At 43.5% G+C, this 21,724-nt stretch overlaps 1 protein-coding gene across 7 annotated transcripts in view; it reads left to right on the forward strand.

The window, feature by feature from the left end:
* The window catches only part of RNF213 (ring finger protein 213), a 110,275-nt gene that overhangs the window by 79,781 nt on the left and 8,770 nt on the right, over positions 1-21,724 (forward strand). For 6 of the 7 annotated variants that reach the window (XM_082861188.1, XM_082861190.1, XM_082861189.1 and 3 more), the window contains 18 exons: positions 384-590; positions 930-1,105; positions 1,673-1,793; positions 4,225-4,325; positions 4,439-4,621; positions 5,344-5,513; positions 5,613-5,712; positions 9,417-9,528; positions 10,107-10,320; positions 10,567-10,757; positions 11,814-11,936; positions 12,738-12,848; positions 13,481-13,720; positions 14,049-14,130; positions 14,959-14,993; positions 16,337-16,431; positions 18,494-18,653; positions 20,502-20,670. In XM_082861188.1, coding sequence (XP_082717314.1) covers positions 384-590; positions 930-1,105; positions 1,673-1,793; positions 4,225-4,325; positions 4,439-4,621; positions 5,344-5,513; positions 5,613-5,712; positions 9,417-9,528; positions 10,107-10,320; positions 10,567-10,757; positions 11,814-11,936; positions 12,738-12,848; positions 13,481-13,720; positions 14,049-14,130; positions 14,959-14,993; positions 16,337-16,431; positions 18,494-18,653; positions 20,502-20,670 — 2,590 coding nt within the window. The remainder of the gene's footprint in view (positions 1-383; positions 591-929; positions 1,106-1,672; positions 1,794-4,224; positions 4,326-4,438; positions 4,622-5,343; positions 5,514-5,612; positions 5,713-9,416; positions 9,529-10,106; positions 10,321-10,566; positions 10,758-11,813; positions 11,937-12,737; positions 12,849-13,480; positions 13,721-14,048; positions 14,131-14,958; positions 14,994-16,336; positions 16,432-18,493; positions 18,654-20,501; positions 20,671-21,724) is intronic. The other variant, XM_082861191.1, reaches the window with a different exon arrangement.

The following is a 21,724-nucleotide window of genomic DNA, read 5'->3' on the forward strand; positions in this document are numbered from 1 at the left end:
AGTTTTATTTCTAAAAACAGAAAATTAGAAACAATGTAATTGTCTTAAAATAAGGGTTGGACAAATATTTGTACAGCCATTTGACTGGTTAAAAACGATGTCTTCGAGCATGCTTGTGATAGAGAAATGCTTGTAATGTAAAGTGGAAAAAAATCAGGAATACTCTGTGACCCTGATTTGGGGACCACAGGGAGAAGAGGTATGGATCACAAACATCTAGAAGGGACGACACCAAAAAGTAAACGAGGGATACTAATAGTGTGCATGGTTTTCAATTTTCTTTTTTGTCATTTTTGAATAGTTCCGGTTTCCCACAAGGAAAGTGTATCTTTTAAAAAAAAATAACTTACAAGTATATAGTAAAAGCTTGTTTCTCATCCCAGGTTCTGCAGATGGCTCTGGGGTCCTGCATCAATCAGCTGAAGGCAGGAAGGCCAGCGGAAGAGATCTCCTTACCGTCCGTGCACCTTGCCTACCAGCATTTCAGGAGCCGGCTACAGAACTTCTCCAGGATCTTGACCATCTACCCCCCAGTTCTACAGAGCCTTACAAAAGACACCTGGAACCACAGCTGGGCCGGACATGAGATGGTATGGCCCCTCTTAGGGACATCACGTGCCTGCAGCCAGGCTTGGCTTCCTCAGCGACTGGGCGGTTGCTCCTACTGCCGCCCTGGGAAGGGAAAGCTTATGGACCACATTCCAAATGGGAAACATCTTCATGGGGCACACATGTCAGTGTGGCTCTTCAGTTAGAACGCATCTAGCTCATGCTTCCTAGATCCCAAGACAATGAAAGGTGAAGCTACAAGCCTGGAACACAAGAACACACTGGGCTAACAGCCAGGGCCTCCGACTTAATGGTTAGAGCAGCCCAGTGGGGGTCAGGGGACAGGCTGCTCAGTCACAGGCCTGTTCTCTGCCCCCCAGAGTCTGGATGTGTTCGCTGCCGTGGCCTGTGCTGAAATGCTGACAGAAAACCTCCTGAAGCCCAGTCCCCAAGCTTGGTTACAGATGGTGAAGAATCTTCGCATGCCGCTGGAGCTCCTCTGCTCAGATGGGTACCTGCAGGGCAGCAGGATGGTAACCGTCATCAGGGATGTCAGGTGAGATCCAGGAGTCCCGGGCACATGAGAGAGAGAGCAGATGCTCCTGCCACAGGAAGTGGGCCTGTCCTCATCCATTCTTTAACGTCTCTTGAACCCTTACTAAATGCCAGGCATCATGATGATCTTAGAGAGGTGTACATTCAGCGAGTGCGTGGAGTGGTGGGGGTGATAAAAAGGCAGCAGATTATGATGATCCTGAGGGAGAAGAAGCAGTTGCAAAGGACCCCAGCAGGGCAGCAGAGAGGGAACACACAGGGTAGACTTTCCAGGGGACAAATCCTGTGCTGGCCTTTAAGGGCGAGGTGGGACTCACCGGACACAGTCAGAGGCGTAGAACTTGAGATGTCCCAGCTGAGAGTCTGAGGGGAGGGGCGGAAAGAGACAAAGTGTGTGGAGGTCAGGGAGCACATCACAAAGGGCTTCTACCTAATTCTTTCACCCACCTTCACGCCCGGTCCTTTTCTTATCTTTCAACCCCTGTGCCTTGGAACTGCCTCCCTGCCCCTCTTCATTCGTCTCAGGCGCTTTTGTCAGAGCTGAGTGAGGGACCCCCTCTCTCGACAGAACCCAATGGAATCGCATTTTCTCCATTGCGCTCTTTGTGGAGCATGTGCTCCTGGGGACCGAGAGCTATATTCCTGAGCTGTGCGAGCTGGTGACAGAGTATGTCTTCTTGCTGAACAAGGTGAGCGCGAAGGCTTGGCCTGTCAAACACTGGTCTGCCTCTTTGTAAGACAAAGAACAATTGAAATGTGACCTGACTTTTACCATCTTGGTGGTATATCCCCTTTCTGCTCTGAGAGTTTTATGTGAGTTATATTTCATCACATAGGCCATTAAAATTTTGGTGTTTAATATTTTAATATTTACCCTCTCCTGAGTGTTAAGTCAGGGTGTGTCATTTAGGGTTCCTTGCAGGAAAAGGAACTATTCATGCAGCAAGTACACTTGGGAAACCTTTGGGAGGACTGAAGGTGGGCTCCAGCCAGGCCTCCAGTGGCCCCACACCAGACCAGCAGCCTGGCCTGCGGAGGGAGCTGCTTCCCACGGCCACGGTCAGGAAGACGGGGGTGTAGGAGAATGCTGCTGGGCCTGTGGACTTCCAAACACAGTGCTGTCGGTGGGACCAAGGGGTCAGGAAGCCCATGTCTCTGTCCCTCTACACCCTTTATAAAGTTGGTGACACACAGGATAGTACTCTGTAGAAAAAGTGACTGTCCTTTCAGCATCAGTGGCCACTCAGGGAAGACAGTGTCTGCCCACTGGGAACCTCACACAAGCACTGCCAGCAGCTTTGCTGTACAGCCTTTAAAATGTCCTTTTGTGACTGGCTTATTTCACTAAGCATCATGTTCTCAAGGTTTATCCACATTGTAGCAGGTGTCAGAATTTCCTTCCTTTTTAAAGCTGAATAAGATTCCACTGTATGGATAGAGCACATTCTGTTTATCCATCCGTCTGTTAATGGACATTTGGGTTGTTTCCACCTTTTGGTGATTGTAAATAATGCTGCTCTGAACCTGGGTGTACAAGTATCTGTTTGAGTCACTACTTTTAATTTTTTGGGGTGTGTACTTAAGAGTGGAATTGCTGACTCATATGGTAATTCTATGTTTGACATTTTACCATACTGTTTTCCACAGTTGCCACACCATTTTACTTCCCCACCAGCAATGCCCCAGGGCTCCAATTTCTCCACATCCCTGCCAACACTTGTTATTTTCCATTTTTTTTAATAATAGCCCTCCTAATGGGTATGAAGTGATATCTCATTGTGGTTTTTGATTTGTATTTCCCTAATGACTAGTGATGTTGAGCATTTTTTCATGTGCTTATTGCCTATTTGTATATCTTCTTTGGAAAATGTCTATTCAAGTCCTTTGGCCTTTTTTCAATCTTTTTTCAATCTTTTGATTAACAGATCAAATTTAGCAGGGTATTAAAAACTAATATCATTGCCAAGTAAGATTAATCCTGGGAATTCAAGGATAGCTCAAAATCATAAAATCGATGTGTCATCAGTTACATAACAAATTAAAAGAAAAACTCCAAACGATTATTTCCAAAGGTGCAGATAAAGCATTTGATAAAATTTATAATTTGGTACAAAGATACTCTTGTCAAATTAGGAATAGAAAGGAACTCTCCTTCAGCGGATAATGCCCAAGGGGTATACCTAATAGAAAAACATCTATAGCAAACATTATACCTAACCAGAAAATTCCCTAAGCACACCCATTAAACTCACTATCTTATATCATTAAAGATGTGCATTTCCTAAAAAACAGTGTTTCCACTTCTAAATATATATCCTAGAGAATTTTCCCATTTGTACTCAGACACATGGAAGAATGTTGGGTGCAGAAATGTTTGTAAATGCAGGAAATTGGGAACATTCTAAATGTCCATTAATGGGAAAACAGGTGACCAGTATCAACAAGTACCATACAGCAGTTAACATGAATGATCTGAACCTACTTGTATCAACAAAAAAAGCAAGTCGCAGAAGCTTAGGTACAGTGTGATGCCCCTGATAGAAAGTTTACAACATTCAAAGCAACAAGATTTTTATGCATGCATCCAAATCTAGTGAAAGTGGGAATTTAGGAATGTGATTCTCTGGGGCTGGGTGGGGGGTGGGGGATGGAAATATGATCAGAAAAGGATACACTTGAAGCTGCACCTGTAATGTTTCGTTTCTTTAGAAACTGATAAAGCACATATTCAAAAAAAAATGCTATGATTACTTAAAGTTTGGTGGATACGCAGGTGGTCATTATATTATCTTTTATAGCTTGAAATATCTCATAACGGGAGGAGGGGGATAGACCTTAAAAGAAAAAAAGGAAGAGGGGAAAAATCAGAAGCCGAGAATATCAACCTTCTCCCCAAAGCAGCATAGTCACAAAGGGCATTCAAAGTTAAAGAAACTGCTAAATTAAAAAAAAAAAAAAAAAAAAAAAAGCCTTGCACTGCAGACACCAGAGCCCTAACTGCCCAGCTTCACCAGCAGCAGAGGGGATGTTGTGTTTTGTTGCCTTTGTTGCCCGGCTGACTCCTGCCCTTCCTCACTGCTAATTAGCTTCCCTCCTCCTCCCGCTGCCTTTCTCCTTCAGTGCCTGCAAGAGGACTCTGACATCAAGACTCACAGGCCTTTCGTCGCAGTGATGACCACTCTTTGTAAATGTAAGGACCAGGTCAGCAAGAGCCTCACCAGGTGAGATCTTGGGTTTGGGATCTGCAAGGGAGAGAATTCAGAACCTTTTGTATTTTTTGCTTCTCACGGCCAGCTTCTCTGCTTCAGAATTGGTCACCCTTCTTGGCTTCTAGGTTTGGGGTGAAGCCGTGCCCCGTCTGCCTGGGAGATGCACAGGATCCTGTCTGCCTGCCCTGTGACCATGTATTCTGCCAGCGCTGCGTCAAAGTTCACCTCACCCAAGGGCAGATGGGATGCCCCTATTGTTTAACTGACTTGCCAGACAGCTTCTCTCCTTCTGTTTCCCAGGAGCACCGGTAAAACACCCTTTCTCTTGAGAAAGCTTCCTCTTTTTTCTTCCTTTTTTGCAAATACAGTATTCAGAAATATAATTATTAATCTTAGAAAGCCTGAAAGAGAAGTGTTCTAAGAAAGACAACTAACTACTTATGTACCTTTATAAACACCTGGTGTCTGAAAATTATCCTCTCCTCAAGACATACATGTATACAGATTAGGGAGATAGAAAAATTAGAGGAAATAAACCAGAAATTCGTAAACTAAATAAAGCCATCACAAGAGACCCGAAGAATTTAGATGCAACTGGTTTGTCCTCTTGATATGTAAATTCCATCCATGTTCTATGTCCTGAGGATAAAGCTAGCTCTTATCTGGCTAAGTGCCTTTCAGGGCAGTAGTTAAAATTAGCCTAAGTGGTTGGTTTTCCTTCCCGTTTTCCTCCATTCTGATGCCTCCTGAAAGCGGAGCACAAGGCAAGCCCAGTGGATGGGATCTTTGAGAAGCTCTTGGGATATGAAGGCTATTGCTAGATGGCCCAGATGATCAAAGTATTTCTCAAAAGAGCCAAGTGTATGTACTGTCTGCAGTTTTGGAGATTGGTTCTAATCAATGTAAGGAGATACTTGCATCTTTTAATCAAAAAAAAAAAATGCTGTCCAAATCCCAAAGCACTCTGTAGGGAGGGATTCTGGAACACATTCTATAAGCCTTTTGACCGTGGTTTTCAACGATTCCTAAGGGAGGTCATCAAGAAACATGCTCGCTTCCGGCAGATGTGCAATAGTTTCTTTGTGGACCTAGTTTCTACCATGTGCTTCAAAGACAATTCTCCACCTCAGAAGGATGTGGTCAATGTTCTGCTGTCTTTACTCTTTGTAGAGAAGGAGCTCTTTCGAGAGGCTTCCCAAAGTGAGTGGATTTCTTCCTAGAGACTTAAAAATTCAGTTCTTCATCTCACTCTTTATGTCTGATGTGAACGATGATCTACCTTTCTCCTTCTGGTTTAAGGACGCCGTGAACACACAAAATCTCTTTCTCCTTTTGATGACGTTGTGGATAAGACCCCTGTCATCCGCTCAGTGGTACTGAAACTGCTTTTGAAGTACAGGTGAGAGCACCACGAACGTGGAGTTGCCTCTAGCACGCCTTGACTTTTTATTCTCCTCGTGGCTTTTTCTTTGCTGCCAAGCATTCTTTGCAGAACCTGTAGCTAGTTCATGATTTGGGGAAGCTTTTTCAGCAAGAGACCCCTTTGTTCCTTTATCTGTATGGGTTGTGTCCTTGACATATTCACATACTGGCTATGAGTTCAGCATGCCTACAAGCACGTGGTTAGGAAGAAGACAGATTTGGGGGAAGGGTGCAAGGTGTTGTAACACGTGCGGGAAGTCGGGAGTCAAGAATCTGTGGTTCTCATCTCAATTCCACAGCTACAAAGTTTTGTGGTCTTTTGGATGATAAGTTAGACTCTCCCCTCACCCTGCTTGCCCTTGATGTTGTCTAAGTTCTGCTTCAGCTCTTAAGTTTCTCTGATTCTATAAATGGACAGAGAAGTCCATATGGTGCTTCAGCTCAATGGTCTTGTCAAATTATGCTATTTTAGAAAATTCTTAGGAAGCTGATCTGTAGGGGGCTTCCCTGGTGGCACAGTGGTTAAGAGTCCGCCTGCCAATGCAGGGGACACGGGTTCAAGCCCTGGTCCGGGAAGATCCCACATGCTGCAGAGCAGCTAAGCCCGTGCACCACAACTACTTGAGCCTGTGCTCTAGAGCCCGCGAGCCACAACCACTGAGCCCACGTGCCACAACTACTGAAGCCCGTGTGCCTAGAGCCCGTGCTCCACAACAAAAGAAGCCACTGCAATGAGAAGCCTGCGCACCGCAACAAAGAGTAGCCCCTGCTTGCCACAACTAGAGAAAGCCCATGCACAGCAACAGAGACCCAACGCAGCCAAAAATGAAAGAAAGAAAGAGAGAGAGAGAGAGAAAGAAAGCTGATCTGTATTTAGAGGTTCTTTTGGAAGATACTCAGTATCCCTAGCCTGTGTTCTGACTTGATAGAGTACACCTTGAGGTGATGGCAAAATCAAGATGCTGTAAGAAAAGTTCCAATAGAAACAACTGTTTCTAACTTAAATGTCTGAAAGGTGACTCAGGATGGAGATTAGATTTACATTTAAGCATGGATCTGCTGCAGCCTTGTCCATGGGCATTTTATTTTGCTTCTATTTTTTCCCCCCATTATTTGTGAAATAGTTTTTTCAAACAGGATTCCTGGAGGATTTTCAAATAAAATACTCTTAAAATACATTTTCTTACAGAACTAGTATCTTACTGTACCTGAAAATGGCTTTTAAGGCATACATGGAAAGAGTTGACTTGAGATGTGAGAAGAGCCTCTTTTGATATTCTGTGATTTTTATTAATTTTGGTAAATGTGTGAAATCTGTATTCATTTGAATCTCTTTGCTTAGAGAAAGGGAACAGTATCATCAACATGCATACCTCTTGACATATAGTGTAGACACATTAACATGAGTACAAACAATGCGTAAAGGTAAACACTTTGTTTTGAAATATTTAGAGAGTAAAGTTTACAGAACTGATTTTGAAATAAAAATCTTGAGACATAAAACACAATTTAAAAATGTGCATTGTCATTCCCTGGGTTGAGAAATACTTGTGTCGTTGCTTTTGTGATTCGAGTATTTTCATGTATTAAGAATCAGTCAGGGGCTTCCCTGGTGGTGCAGTGGTTAAGAATCCGCCTGCCAGTGCAGGGGGCATGGGTTCGATCCCTGGTCAGGGAAGATCCCACATGCCACGGAGCAACTAAGCCCGTGTGCAATAACTACTGAGCCTGGGCTCTAGAGCCTGCGAGCCACAACTACTGAGCCCACACACCTAGAGCCTGTGCTCCGCAACAAGAGAAGCCCCTGCAATGAGAAGCCCGCTCACCGCAACTGGAGAAAGCCCGTGTGCAGCAATGAAGACCCAACGCAGCCAAAAAGAAAAAAAAATCACTCAGACCAGACTTAGACATACTTTGTGGAAATGTAGGCATCCATTCTTTAGGCAGACCTGTGTGGGGGACAACATTGATGAGACTGCAAATAACACTAAGATATTATCTGGCTTTTTCAACATGTTGATATTTGCACTGATGTTACTAAAGTAATGAAGGGTGAATGTGGTAGCATCTTAGCATGAGGAAAACCCCAGTATTGGCCATTGTTTCTGTCACCACCAACCACATATAGTTTTTTAAAATGCCAATTTCACTTAATGTCCTTGACGAAGCTATAAAAATTCTTAATTTTGCTAAATCTCCACCTTCGAGGATATGACTTTTTAATATTCTGTTGAAATGAGAGATACACACAAAGCACTCCGGCTGCACGCCAAGGTACAGAATTATCTCAAGGAAAATCACTCATGCGGTTTTTGAGTTACATGCTAACTTGGCTGCTTTTTTTGTGGAATACCACTTGTACTTGAAAGAATGACTGACAAACAACACTTATTCATACTTGGGCATTTGGCAGGTGTTTTCTTAAAACCAAGGGATGTGAGGCTGTCACATCAAGGAAGAGAACTGATGGTTTTGTTGCTAATGATAAAATTCAAGCTTTTAAGCAAATATTAAAATTTTGGCGGGAATTCCCTGGTGGCCCAGTGGTTAGGGCTCCACGCTTTCATTGCCAAGGGCCTGGGTTCAATCCCTGGTTGGGGAACTAAGATCCTGCAAGCCATGCAGTGTGGCCAAAAAAAAAAATACATTTTTTAAAAATTAAAATAAAAATTTGGAAAACCTGTATCCTCCACCGGGAGCCTATCAGCTTTCTAATACTTACAGACCTTTTGATGATAATGAATGTGAGGTTTTTTAAAACATATCATGAAATTAAAATGTGTCAACATTTGCCAGATCTGCACAGCTCAGTGGACCGGTATTTTTGAAGTGACTGATGCTTGATGTCAGAGAATTTTGCATTGATCAAAAAGAAATCCATTTGAAGTGCAAGGCAGACCATTTGATTTTAATGTAATTGACTATGAAACGTGCATTGATAGGGTTTCAGATTGCACATTGCAACTAACCTTTAGAAATTATCATTTATCAAGTTTTGGTGTAGTGTCAAAGGAGAATATTCACAGTTACCTGAAAAGGCTACTAAAATATCTCTCCCTTTTCCAGCTACATAATGTGTGAGACCAGATTTTTCCTCATATAACTCAATATAGTGCAACCAATTAGAAGCAGAAGCAGATTTGAGAATCTCGTGAACTTCTGTTAAGCCAGGTGTTAAAGAGATTTGCAGGAATGAAAAACAGTACCCCTCTTCTTACTAATGAATTTTTGTTTTGGAAAAGCTTTTTAAAAATATTATTTATGTTAATATGTAATGAGTTTCGTATGGTTATTTTTAATGAATTGATAAATATTTTCAATTTTTTTCAGTTTTAATTTCGAATACTGTAGATATCAGTAGATGTAATCCACAGAAACAAAAGCTCTCTGGGGTTCTCAATAATTTTTAAGTCTGTAAAGGAGTCTTGGAGCCAAAAAGTTTGAGAACAGCTAGTCTAAAATAGGGAATTTTATATTCCTCCAAGTTGGTGCTAGAATATTTTTCATAAAATCGTGTTACAAACTATACATACACATGTATGTATGTGTATATATATATAATTATACAGGGAGGGGGGGATGGGTAACAGGCAAATAGATACATACATACATACCTTTTTTCTTTGGCAAAATGAGTTTCCAGACCTGAACTAACCAGGTATAATATTTCTCCTTCCAAAGCTTCCGTGACGTGAAGGATTATATTCAGGCTTATTTGTCCCAGTTGGAAAAGAAACCGTTCCTGGCTGAAGATAAAGCTGAATTGTATGTGCTCTTTAGCAGCTGCCTGGAGGTAAGCTGATTATCACCTCCCTGCATTTCTTTTTCAAACTCTCCAAGCCATGTGGTTTATGTGATGGAATAGTGTTTTTCTGAAAATTTACAGAATATAAATTAGGTGGTAACATTAACAGATGCTCTGCTCCATGCAGGGGAAAAAAAGTTTCAAAAACGTTGCTTCTGCCCTCAGCAGTTGTATATATTGGCATTTATGCGCACGTGCATGAGGGGGAAAAAAGAAGCATAGAAGAATATGCCACCAGAGTTGTCTCCAGGTGGTGAGATTGTGAATACTTTTAATTTTTATTCTCTTCATATTTTTGTTACTTCCAAAAATCTTACAATGCATATGAAAAAATAATATTAGATAATAAAATCTTTCATCATAGCTTTTCTTTTTCCCCTCCTTCTTGCCCCTAAAATAGAAAGGGGTATTAGTTTTCCATGATTCAAAAAATGTACACTCAAACCCACAACACTATTCTTTATCCTTCCTGCATTCTCCACGACCAGACTGTGGAAATTTCGAAGGTGGGAGACTCGCAAATAAAAAAGAATAATATCCTTTCTTTCTGGTTCTATGTTCCCTAGGATTCAATACATGAGAAGAATAATACTTTCTTCATGAGGGATGAATCGAAATACCTAAGAGAGGAAGGCCAGTTCCTTAAGACGTACCGACCAGTGGGATGCAGCCAAGAGCCCGCTGGCGAGGCCTCGGTGGAGTACCTGCAGGAGATGGCCCGCATCCGCCTCTGTCTTGACAAGGCTTCTGAGATCCTCTCTGAGCTTCAGGACGGCTCAGGCAGGTCTTCTTCCCAAACTTTCTTGACCACAGGCCGGGAGCCCCCATGATCTAGAAATTCAGGAAGTGTGGGAAGCTGGTTCTTGGAGTAATACTGGTCTGTACCATGTCCCCTTTCTTCTAGATTAGTTCTTTCACTGTGAATTCCTAAAGGGGAGGCCCCAGAGCTCTTACTAGCCTCTGTTCCAGACAGTTAACTAACAAGTACCCTCAGCCGTCACTCAGCCTTTCTTGTTGGCTCTGCAGAGATGGCGGAGGAGAAGCGTCGCTACCTGCGGCAGGTGGAGCACTTCTGTGCCCGGGTCCAGAATGACTGGTACCGAGTATACCTGGTGAGGAAGCTCACTAGCCAGCAGGGGATGGAGTTTGTGCAGAGCCTCTCCAGACAGGGCCATCCGGCCCACTGGGTGTTTCCCAGGGGAGTCATTGCACAGCAGGTAAGAAGGGTGGTCCCAGCAGCCCCTGTGCTGCCTCAGCTCCGCTGCCCGCCCCCCAAACCCAGGGGCGGGGCTGCTGCTTCTCCATTCCTCCCTGACCTTCTCCCACACCCATCACGGAAAATGCGTGCATCTCTTCTGGTCTTCTCCTCTGTCTCTGTGCTTCAGTTGATTGACCCAGCTCGTGATCACATTTAGACTGCCTGCCTAGGGGAAAGATATGTGTGTGCGTGCGTGTGTATGTGTGATGTGTTTGTCACCTACCTGCACAGCATATGTAGATATCACTTCTGATAGAGTTTGACACAGGGAAAGCAAAAGAATGATTCTGTGGCTTTGGCTTTTAGCAGATTGAAAGTCATTCAGCCAGGGATTTCCCTGGTGATGCAGTGGTGAGGACTCCATGCTCCCAATGCAGGGGTCCCGGATTCGATCCCTAGTCAGGGAACTAGATCCTACATGCATGCCGCAACTGAGAGTCTGCATGCCGCAACTAAGAATCTGCATGCCACAGCTAAGACCCGGCACAACCAGATAAATAAATAAATATTTTTTTAAAAAATCCTTCAGCTTTCAGAATAAGCCCTTTTTATCCTTGGCAGGCGAGATAGGAAAGGACTAAGGATGACAGAGTTGCAGCCATTTTGGCTTCAGGGCTGCTCAGTGGTCCTTTCCTAGTGCTCAGAAATGAATGAATTTTTACTCTCCTGGAGTTACAAAAATGGCACTAAAGATCCTGGCTTTTTGTTTGCTCCCAACTGGAGCTTAGGGCTAACGTATTGAAGTCCTTTGGTGCTCTACTCTGAGTGCAGAAGGAAAGCAGCCACAAGATCACCTCCCCCAGATTTTCACCCACTCCTCGCTCTTCATCTATTGAGGAGGTGCTTCCCAAACAGCAGTGGGATGTCATGCCTCAGTCTGGACCCGGAAACTGGGTTCAGCTGCCTTTAAACCTCTTATGATTGCCTGGTCCCTTTACCTATCAAGAAGGTTCTTTCCTAAGCATTCCTCACACTGTCCCCACCATGATTAACCCCTGTGTTCCTGGGGTTGCAGAAGGATCATACAGGCCAGATGGATCAGTATCTGGTGCATGGGGACAGCTACAAGGCTCTCCGCGATGCACTGGGCAAAGCCATTCTGGAGTGCAAGCCCCTGGCCATTGAGACTGCTCTGGAGGTATGTTGGACTGGGGGACTGCTCTGCGTACACAGTGGCCCCTCAGAGCCTAAGTCTTGTCTTGTTGGTGTCAAATGATGCAGCGAAAGAGGCCCCGCAGGGTGACATGCTGCATCAGAAGTCTTATGCTCATGGCCTCACGGGCTCGCCTGGCAAACAGGGGAGCATCAGTGGTTGATTTGGGGTGGTGGGTTTGCACGAGGCCACCGGCACCTCCTTTCTGGTTCATTTATGTCCATTACTTTCTTTGAGACCCTGCTAAAAAGTCACTTCCTCCAAGATTCTTCTGCTCTGACATGTGATGGCACAGGAAGCAAAACCTGTATCTGTGTAGCCTCATAATTCCCATAGAGGCATATGCATGTGTTAATTTTAATAGATACAGGGTTTTTAGAATCTAATCTTTCAATTGTTCTGGTCATGTTTCCTTTTTGAGTCCTTGTTTACCCTGGCATTTTGCTGGGAAAAGAAGAAATAAGTATCTTATCTCTGCTCAGGAAAAGTTTCTAGGACCAGTGAAGTAGTCAGAAAGAGAACAGGTGGTGATCTCTGTTACCTCTGTTGTAAGCTATCTGATAAATATGCATTGAGTTTAATATGAGAATGTTTATGAACAGTTGTTTTTCCAGAAGATGGTCCTTGAGGTGCAGGGTCCCAGGCGCCCAGGGTCTTGGGAAAGGCTCCCTCAACCTCTCCAAGGGTTAAGGGCTGATCTCATTTCATATTCATATACGAATCACATGGGATTCTGGCCCTGAGCTAGATTTTTTAAAGTCTCACTTGATATCCTTGCTTTTTCAGGCCTGCAGGAGCCCCACAACTCAGCAGGCTGCCCACCTAATGTTAGCACTTTTTAGAGAGGTCACGACTTTGTACAAATCGCACAGTGCAAACCTCCATCCTAAGCCACAGGTGAGTATCAGCCTTCAGGGCTGTGTTCATAGTCTCATAATTTGGAGGGACTTTTTGAATAGAGGTAAAAGTCACAAAGACCAGTTATGCCCCCAATTTTTAAAATTCTAGGATTGGGGTTTCCAGCCTTCTTATGTGGAGCAACTACTTTCTGTTTCATCCAAAGCTTTTAGAGTAACAGTTAAAACACAGTCAAGAACATAAGATAATGTTTTCCAAAATTATGAAAACTAGTGCTTGGGTATGTGGTTTCTGTGTTTGTAGAGGAGAATTCTCTTCTCCAGATAATTTCCCGTCAAACAGCAACCATTTAGCCATTCTAACCTTGATTTTTTAAAAAAAAATCAAAGTTATTTTAATGCAAAAAACTTTATCTATTTATTTATTTATTTTTGGCTGCCCCACTCACCTTGCGGGGATCTTCGTTCCCCAATCAGGGATTGAACCTGCGCCCTCAGCAGTGAAAGCATGAAGTTCTAACCACTGGACCACCAGGGAATTCCCCTTAACCTTGATATTTGATAGGTATTTGCAATCAAAAATGTATGAGTGACATAAGAGCAAACCTTTGGTTTTCTCTCACTATTCACATGATATTCTGCTTTGTTGTATTTTCATTTCTTTCCTGTCAGCAATGTGAGGCTATGAAGAAATTCATTGAGGAAAGAAAGACCTTGTCTCCTGATATGAGACGTTTTGCAATATCCCTTGTGAACAATGAACTACCCCTGCTGAGGACGGGTCCTGGGGACAACAGCCTTGAAGGGACAGTAATAGAAATGGCTATTCATGTTGCAACCATCCTTCTCTGTGGACAAAGCAAAGTCTTGGAACCCCTAAAGAATTTGGCCTTCTCCCCAGAACTCATGGTGGTAAGATTGGGATGTGATTGCATCTGCGTTCACAGGAAAAACTTTAGAGACCCAGCCGGTACCTCAGAAACTGTTGAACCTGTTTATCTTCTAGATTCTCCATCTGCCTCTGTCTCACTTGACCCTTTAGTCCACAATGATGGTGAAAAACTTGCCTTGCCCTTTGTTATCTCACAGGGAGCTGTTCTGTGTTCTTCATAGAGAGTTTTTTAGGTCAAGAAGAAAGAAAATCAAGGTCACATCCTTACTCGAGGCCTCTTGCTGATCAGTGACAGCCCGTCGATATGCTCACTTAGCTAAAGCCAGCCCCGCTCTTTTGACTTTTCAGAATGCCTTTCTTCCAACGATGCCTGAAGACTTGCTTGCTCAAGCTAGGAAGTGGATGGGTCTGGAAGGAGTCCACTGGTACAGTAAGTGTTGGCCTGAGGTGGAATCCCACTCCTGAGCTTTGAAGAGCATCCTAAAACCACATGAGACATTGTTATAGAATTGGGGTCCACGGGTTTGTCCCTGAAGGTCCTTATGTGCTTACCTCCTTCTGCCGTGGTTGCCTTTGCAGAACAAGAACAGCTTGCAGGAACTGGTACCCTGCTGACTGTGGATGAGCCAGATTATTTTTTTCTTAGTCACAGGGAGAGGGTCTTTTAGGGTGTACTTCTGTTCCCTGGAATATGCCCTTTGGGGAGAAGGGGGTGCTGGGAACCACATGAGAGGCTCAGTCAAGGGCCAGCTCACAATACAGCCACGTTTTTGACCCAAAGATAGTTCTTTTAGAAATATAGAACTGAAGGAGAAAATAATATAACCCATGACTTTATGTAAATTTTGCTGTTGCCTTGAGTAGATGATCTTTTAAAACTAGTTTTAAAAGTTGTTATAAAACCTGCTCATAGCAAAAGGAAAAAATCAAAGAGAGTGAATAGGAGGGTATAAAATACTATCCACCCTGCCTCCAAAAGTAAACCCTGGTATGAACCTGTAATCTAGTGTCTCTTTGCTTTGTGAAATTAAACACAGACATTATTTTTCAGTGATACCGGTTGAGCTCCTGGTATGTGTCAAATATCTAATGAGTTCTAATATCTAGCAAAGTTCAAGATTTCTGGTAATGTGCTTGGGAAATCAGGTCCACGTCAGCCATTTGGTTAGACCAGAGAGGAGGGAGTTAGCTTTCCCTTTTAACCGTGGGTCATTAGGTGAAACCTCATCAGCCAACATGTGTCTTGTTCTTTTAACAGCATGTCCCAATGGTCACGCGTGCTCTGTAGGCGAGGTGAGTCTCGGTATTCAGGGTAGGGTTTGGGGGGTTCAAAATGTGTGTTCCTCCAGGTCTGAGGAGGGGAGCTGTGGAGGAGGAGGATGGATAATGAGGGTCTGGACCTTTTGGGAGAACATAGACTCATTTTGCCGGCTATTCTAGGTATTACGACTAAACATCCAAATGGTACTAAGGTTTTCCAGCCAGGGTTTCTCAGTCTCAGCCCTGTGGACATAACGCCTTATTGTGGGGCTGGCCTGGGCATTGTTGTAGGTTTAGGAGCATTCCTGGCTTCAACTCACCAGATGGCAGTAGTATCCCATCTCACACAGTGTGACAAACAAAACTGCCTCCATACATTGCCAAATGTCCCTTGAAAGACAAAACTACAGGACAGGAACCACTGCTGGCCATCCTTCCTGGCCACTGCATCACAAGATCAGTGACACGGGTCTTTATGTGACAACAAAGTGTTGACTAGACCGTAGGCTGGATTACTGTCCCAGGGAGGAGATAGGGTCTAGATACCAAAGGATAGGAAAATGAGACACACATCTTGTAAGCCCGTTGGGGGAAGATCTGTGTATTGTTCATCTCTGAATCCCAAAGCGTCAACCAGGGCCCTTCATAGTGTCATCCATCCTCGCTCAGAACAGGCTATTGAATTGAAACAGACAAATGTTATTTAATAATAAATAAGCGACCTGGAGGATAAAACTGATATATGCATTTTACTTTATCTTTCTGAGCTTCTCACTTACTTGTCTGTGAAACAGGATTAAAATAGATTCTTCCTAAAACTGCTCCTGAAATTCTGTGGTCTGGGAACCTGAGACTGGTTTGGTTTGTGATAGACTGTTATTCAGTGTATGTAGTAGCACACAATCTGATTTTGAAAAATGAGCCTTTGGAAGTAGTGAATCATATGGTTACATTTTTTTTAAATAAAAAAGTCCAAATGGCATTAGGGAAATCAGTTTGGAAGCTGCTATAGTATTCCTGGTGTTAGATAGTGAAGCAGTAAGGCCAGTGTGATAGGTGGGGGAATGAATGGAAAACAGTGATGAATATGAGAAAGGAGGATTGAGTTTTATATATTTGTCTATAAAGTGACTATTTAGGAATAAAACTTAAATTGTCTCTATTTTTTAAAAGTCTATATTTGCCCACATACAACATAGTTGGCATGGAGTGCCTGCCCTGTCTCCCAGGGCTCCTGTAGCCCCACCTGACACACACATATGCTAAAGGAAGCAATCATAGTAGTGGCGTCCGCTACCTCCTGTGGTAAGTATGTGCTCATTTGCATGATGGCATTTGTCCAAACTGAGCCGGGGTCTCATTTGTGTTTATCCTAGTGTGGCTTGCCGATGGAACAGAGCTTTTGTATTGACTGTGGTGTTCCAGTTGGAGGGATTAATCACAAACCAAAGGATGGATTTCATGTTATCGAGTATGTAAGATTTTATCTCCTTTCTAAGTAGTCAAACCATGGGCTTTGGGGCTGTTTCTGTTCCAGCTGATAAATCAATACTAAATATAGTATCAATTACTATTGTACATTTGGACCTGGGTCTTGTTGATATCAACACCAAGGTCCCTGTGGTCATTCAGTAGTGAGGCATTTGATCTGTCATTGGCTAACTGGGCTCTTAATGCAAAGCAGACCACGCGTTAATACTTATTAATACTTGTTAATTCAGATGTCTTCCATCTGAATCTTGGGCACAACCCCTGTAGAAATTGCTTGACATAAACAGGTGACCAATTTCAGAGGCACATTTAAGTCTGTCACTTATAAACTCTCTTAGCTTACTCTTTTTTTTCCCAGAAAAATAGAGGAGACATAGTCAATCTTATCAAATACTTCAGAATCCAGCTAAAAATCTGATCTCATAATTCCACACTTGCTCATGAGATGAGTATGGTTATACATGCTCCCTTAATAGGAGGTGTGACCTCTCTACGTTCATCATATATTCTAGCTCTTTTAGTGCTGTTGCAGTTTAAAATATGCTAATCTGTTATCTCCATAAACTATCAGAATGTCTTAGAATCTTCAGTAGCTTTGCAACTGAATGTACCCATCAGACTATACCTCCCATCTGGGTGTGATGCCAAATCCTTTGCCAGACCTTGGATCCCAGTTTTTGATTTGGGAAAAGGAGAACAGTGTGTACATATTCCCATGGTAATGTCAGCCGTTCCAAACTCTTACTGTCCTTTGCCCGCCTGCTCCCCCGATCCCCCACAATGATTCAGTGGAAGAAGCGGGTCCAGACCTCCATCCTGACACATGGCCCCAGGACTAGCACAAACAGCCATTTTTTTATGCTTTCAAAACTTTTTTTTTTTTTTTTTTTGGCTGTGTTGGGTCTTCGTTGCTGCACGCGGACTTTCTCTAATTGTGGCGAGCGGGGGCTACTCTTTTTTTTTTTTTTTTTTTTTTTTTTGCGGGACGCGGGCCTCTCACTGTTGTGGCCTCTCCCGTTGCGGAGCACAGGCTCCGGACGCGCAGGCTCAGCAGCCACGGCACACGGGCACAGCCGCTCCGCGGCATGTAGGATCCTCCCGGACCAGGGCACGAACCCGTGTCCCCTGCATCGGCAGGCGGACTCTCAACCACTGCGCCACCAGGGAAGCCCCCTTGCGGGGGCTACTCTTCGTTGCGGTGTGCGGGCTTCTCATTGCGGTGGCTTCTCTTGTTGTGGAGCACGGGCTCCAGGTGCGCAGGCTTCAGTAGTTGTGATGCGCGGGCTCAGTATTTGTGATGCACAGGCTTAGTTGCTCCGTGGCATGTGGGATCTTCCCAGACCAGGGATTGAACCCGTGTACCCTGCATTGGCAGGCGGATTCTTAACCACTGCACCACCAGGGAAGTTCTTCAAAGTTATTATTATTTTTTAATTGAAGTATAGTTGATGTACAATATTATGTAAGTTATAGGTGTACAATCTAGTGATTCACAATTTTAAAGGTTATACTCCATTTATAGTTATTATAAAATATTGGCTATCTTCTCTGTATTGTACAATATATCCTTGTAGCTTATTTCATACATAATAGTTTGTACCTCTTGACGCCCTACCATTATACTGCCCCTCCTCCCTTCCCTCTCCCCACTGGCAACCACTAGTTTCACAAACAGCCACTTTACACTGTTGTGGGCTTAGTCAGCCAGAAAGGTCAGTCTATAAAGAAGAAGACTCTTAGGACAGTGGTCTAGGACTTCTCTGGTGTTCCAGTGGTTAAGATGACATGTTTCCACTGCAGGGGGCATGGGTTCAATCCCTTGTCAGGGAAGTTCCACATGCTGCATGGTGTGGACCCCGCAGAAAAAAAAAATCTTCTAATATAGGAAAGTAGTCTAGGCTTAGTAGAATATGTAATTTAACATTGTTTTCTTCAAAACTCTGAACCTGGTCTCCAGGTTCTAAGAATGGGAAGTGTGCCCCCAGAGCTGAGAAGAAATGGTGATCTTCAGCCTTCACCCTGTCTTCTCTTGTCCTTTCCAGAAACAATACGGACAGAACTCAGACTGGCCACGTGCTGGGAAACCCACCACTGAGAGGCGAGGCCATGGTATCTGACCGAGAGCTGTCCCCAGTGGTCTTCCTTCTCATCCGGCTACTCACTCATTTGGCTATGCTTTGGGGAGCCACCCAAAGTCCCCAGGTAGAGCATTGTACTGCCCAACCATGTGTTTAGTTTCTACAGTAATTTTTTTCACGATGAATCCTTTTGTCTAAAAAGTCCTAGCCAGTTCTTGGGAAGGCCCTGCAGGGTCCTGCTTGGTTTCATTGTGACTAACCCCTTTCCCGCTCCAGAGTTCTCTGATTTTGCCCCTTGAAACACAAGACTACTTCCTAGGTGTGAATGCTGTGACGTTTGTGTGTTGTGCCCTTACTGACATCAGAGGCAGAAACTATTTAGGAAGTATGGGGAAGATCTGAGTGGCAGAGTGCTTGGGTGAGGGAAAAGAGATTAATGAATTGGTCCACTCCTTCCTTTCAGAGACTATGAATGTACTGCTTCTCTGATAACTAAGTATCCTTAGCTAGGATACTTGGTAGAAATAAGTAACTGTTTTCTTACTCCTCTTTGAAGGTCCAATCTGTGGTTCTAGGTGTTCTTATTCATTAGAATATTATTGGCAATAGTAACACACAAGGAATGCTTTACAATATAAAACAAATTATTAGCTTACATTTATTAGTGCATGTAGGTCCAGATGAAACATGTTGAAGCCTGGTATGAATTCTTTTTTTTTTCCATAGAAGGCATAAGGTTTATTCTAAAAGTAACTTGTTGAAGGTTTAAAAAAGGAAATAATTGTAAAAGATAACCAGCAGGGTGATATTAATATGACCTCAAGCTAACTGTATATGATACCAATTCTTTACTTTGACAATTAGATGGATATCGAACATTAGAATTAAAACACTTAATATGAAAATACTTTATTTTTAAATTTTTATTTATTTATTTATTTTTGGCTGTGTTGGGTCTTCGTCGCTGCACAAGGGCTTTCTCTAGTTGCGGCGAGCGGGGGCTACTCTCCGTTGTGGTGCGCGGGCTTCTCATTGCGGTGGCTTCTCTTGTTGCGGAGCACGGGCTCTAGGCACGTGGGCTTCAGTAGTTGTGGTGCGTGGGCTCACTAGTTGTGGCTCACGGGCTCTAGAGTGCAGGCTCGGTAGTTGTGGTGCACGGGCTTAGTTGCTCCGCGGCATATGGGATCTTCCCAGACCAGGGCTCGAACCTGTGTCCCCTGCATTGGCACGTAGATTCTTATCCACTCCGCCACTGGGGAAACCCTGAAAATATTTTAGAAAGTTTAATTAAAATCAAAATTGAAATAAAAAATTTAGCATTATTTAAACTATTTTGGTCTGAATTTTTAATTGTCATTCTTATAATTTGTACTTTGACTTTTAAATTTTAATAAACATTTAAAATGTTTAATAAATTATTTAAAATAGTTGAAAAAATAAAAAGTTCTAGCCACTTCTTGTGGATTTCAAATACGTCATTGTTACCTAATGCAAAACATAATATAAAATTCACATATCCTGATTTTTCTCACTGTGGTCTGTGGTGGTAAGGGGGAACTACTTGTCAGATTATGTAAAATCAATTTTTAATGAACGGCTCTATGTCTCCGGTCCACACCTGGGAGTGGAGAGGCTAAAATAACCATGATTTTACCTGTCTTTGCTGCAGCTCTGGGGAAGAAAGAGAGCAGGCTGCATTTCCTCTAAGTTAATTAACCACGATAGCAAAAAGTTCAGGCTTTGAAAATTCTTTACTTCACACTGAGGATATGGAAGGCACTTGTTTTCAGACTGCGGTCATTTCTGCTCCTGAGCCTTCTCTCGCCACTGCTGTTTGAATCACACTGACATCCCTCCTAGAGACTCTCCTCTGGCTCGGGGCTGGTTCTTCACTCCTCCTGACCTCTCCTGAACTTGCCATCTCCTCCACAAACAAGATCTGGCTTGACATTTTGTCCCCTTGCCCCCACAGGCTTTGATGAACATCATTAAGCCTCCGGTGAGGGATCCAAAAGGGTTTCTGCTGCAGCATATCCAGAGAGACCTGGAGCAGTTAATGAAGATGCTGGGGAGGAGTGCAGATGAGACCGCCAGCGTGGTGCATCTTGTCCTCAGCCACCTCCTCAGAGAGCACGGCCACAGTGAGGAGCCGGGCATGGGGCCGAGGGGCGTGGGGCACGGCCAGCAGAGGAAGCAGCGCACTCGTCCGGACCCCAGAGCGAGAGGAAGGGGAAGCAGGAAGACATGCACCTTCCAGAGAGTAGGGGAGGGAGGAGCCTTTCCATTGATCCCCTGCTGAGTGTGCTCAGAGTGTTAAATGCCAGTGTACTGGGGAGGCTTAAGTTTCAAAAGTCAGCCTCCGTTGTAGTTTACCCACTGTATAGGGAACATATTGTTGTCATCCCAAACAGGTGATGTGTGTTAAAGAAACATCACCATCAGAGAGACTAATGTTTGATAAGCGCTTGCAGCTTGGTCTCTGTACATCTGTCCTGTTTTGCGGGGGCAGCATCTGCTTTTCCTAAAAAATACTGCCGTTGTGGGCTGACTTAATATATGTCCGTGTCCATAGTTTGTTACATGAAAAAGCAGGCTGTCTATTATGTGCACTAAGCTAATTTTTCTATTTTAAAATTTAAAATCCACACAGAAAGAAAAGGTCTGTAAGACAAGTTAGTAAGAGGGTTATCTCTGAGTGGTGGAATTAAGAACAGTTTTGTTTTCTTTTTGCTTATTTGCAAAAATCTTTTAAAATTACCACTGTAATGACAATGTTATTTAAAATAATAACAATAGCAATAAAAAGTTCTGCTACTTTACAAGAAAATCCATTCCCACTTCAGGAGCTTTTTTGCCAGAAGCCAACATCAGTATATATTTTCCATTTAGCAAAACTTCATTTTATTTTAAGCCTCTCATTCTAGTGCAATTTCAAACTAGGTAAGCTCATCCAGTATCATACTGACAAAGTGATCAAATTCTAGAAGCATGCCAACAGTTTCCACAGCACTCTGCATCACGCGGGCATCCACAGGGTCCCGCCTCCATTCTCAAGCCCAGGTGGCAGCAACTGAGGCAGCTGGTGCTACCACTGGCCACCATTATTTTGCCCCTGGGCTTCTGATTTAAACTGTCCTTTCAGTAATTTTGTTCAGAATGGTTTTAAGATGATAATTATGTGGGTTAGAGTTTTTA

Source organism: Leucopleurus acutus (assembly GCF_964270905.1).
Source record: "Leucopleurus acutus genome assembly, chromosome: 19".
In the NCBI taxonomy this organism is placed as follows: domain Eukaryota; kingdom Metazoa; phylum Chordata; class Mammalia; order Artiodactyla; family Delphinidae; genus Leucopleurus; species Leucopleurus acutus.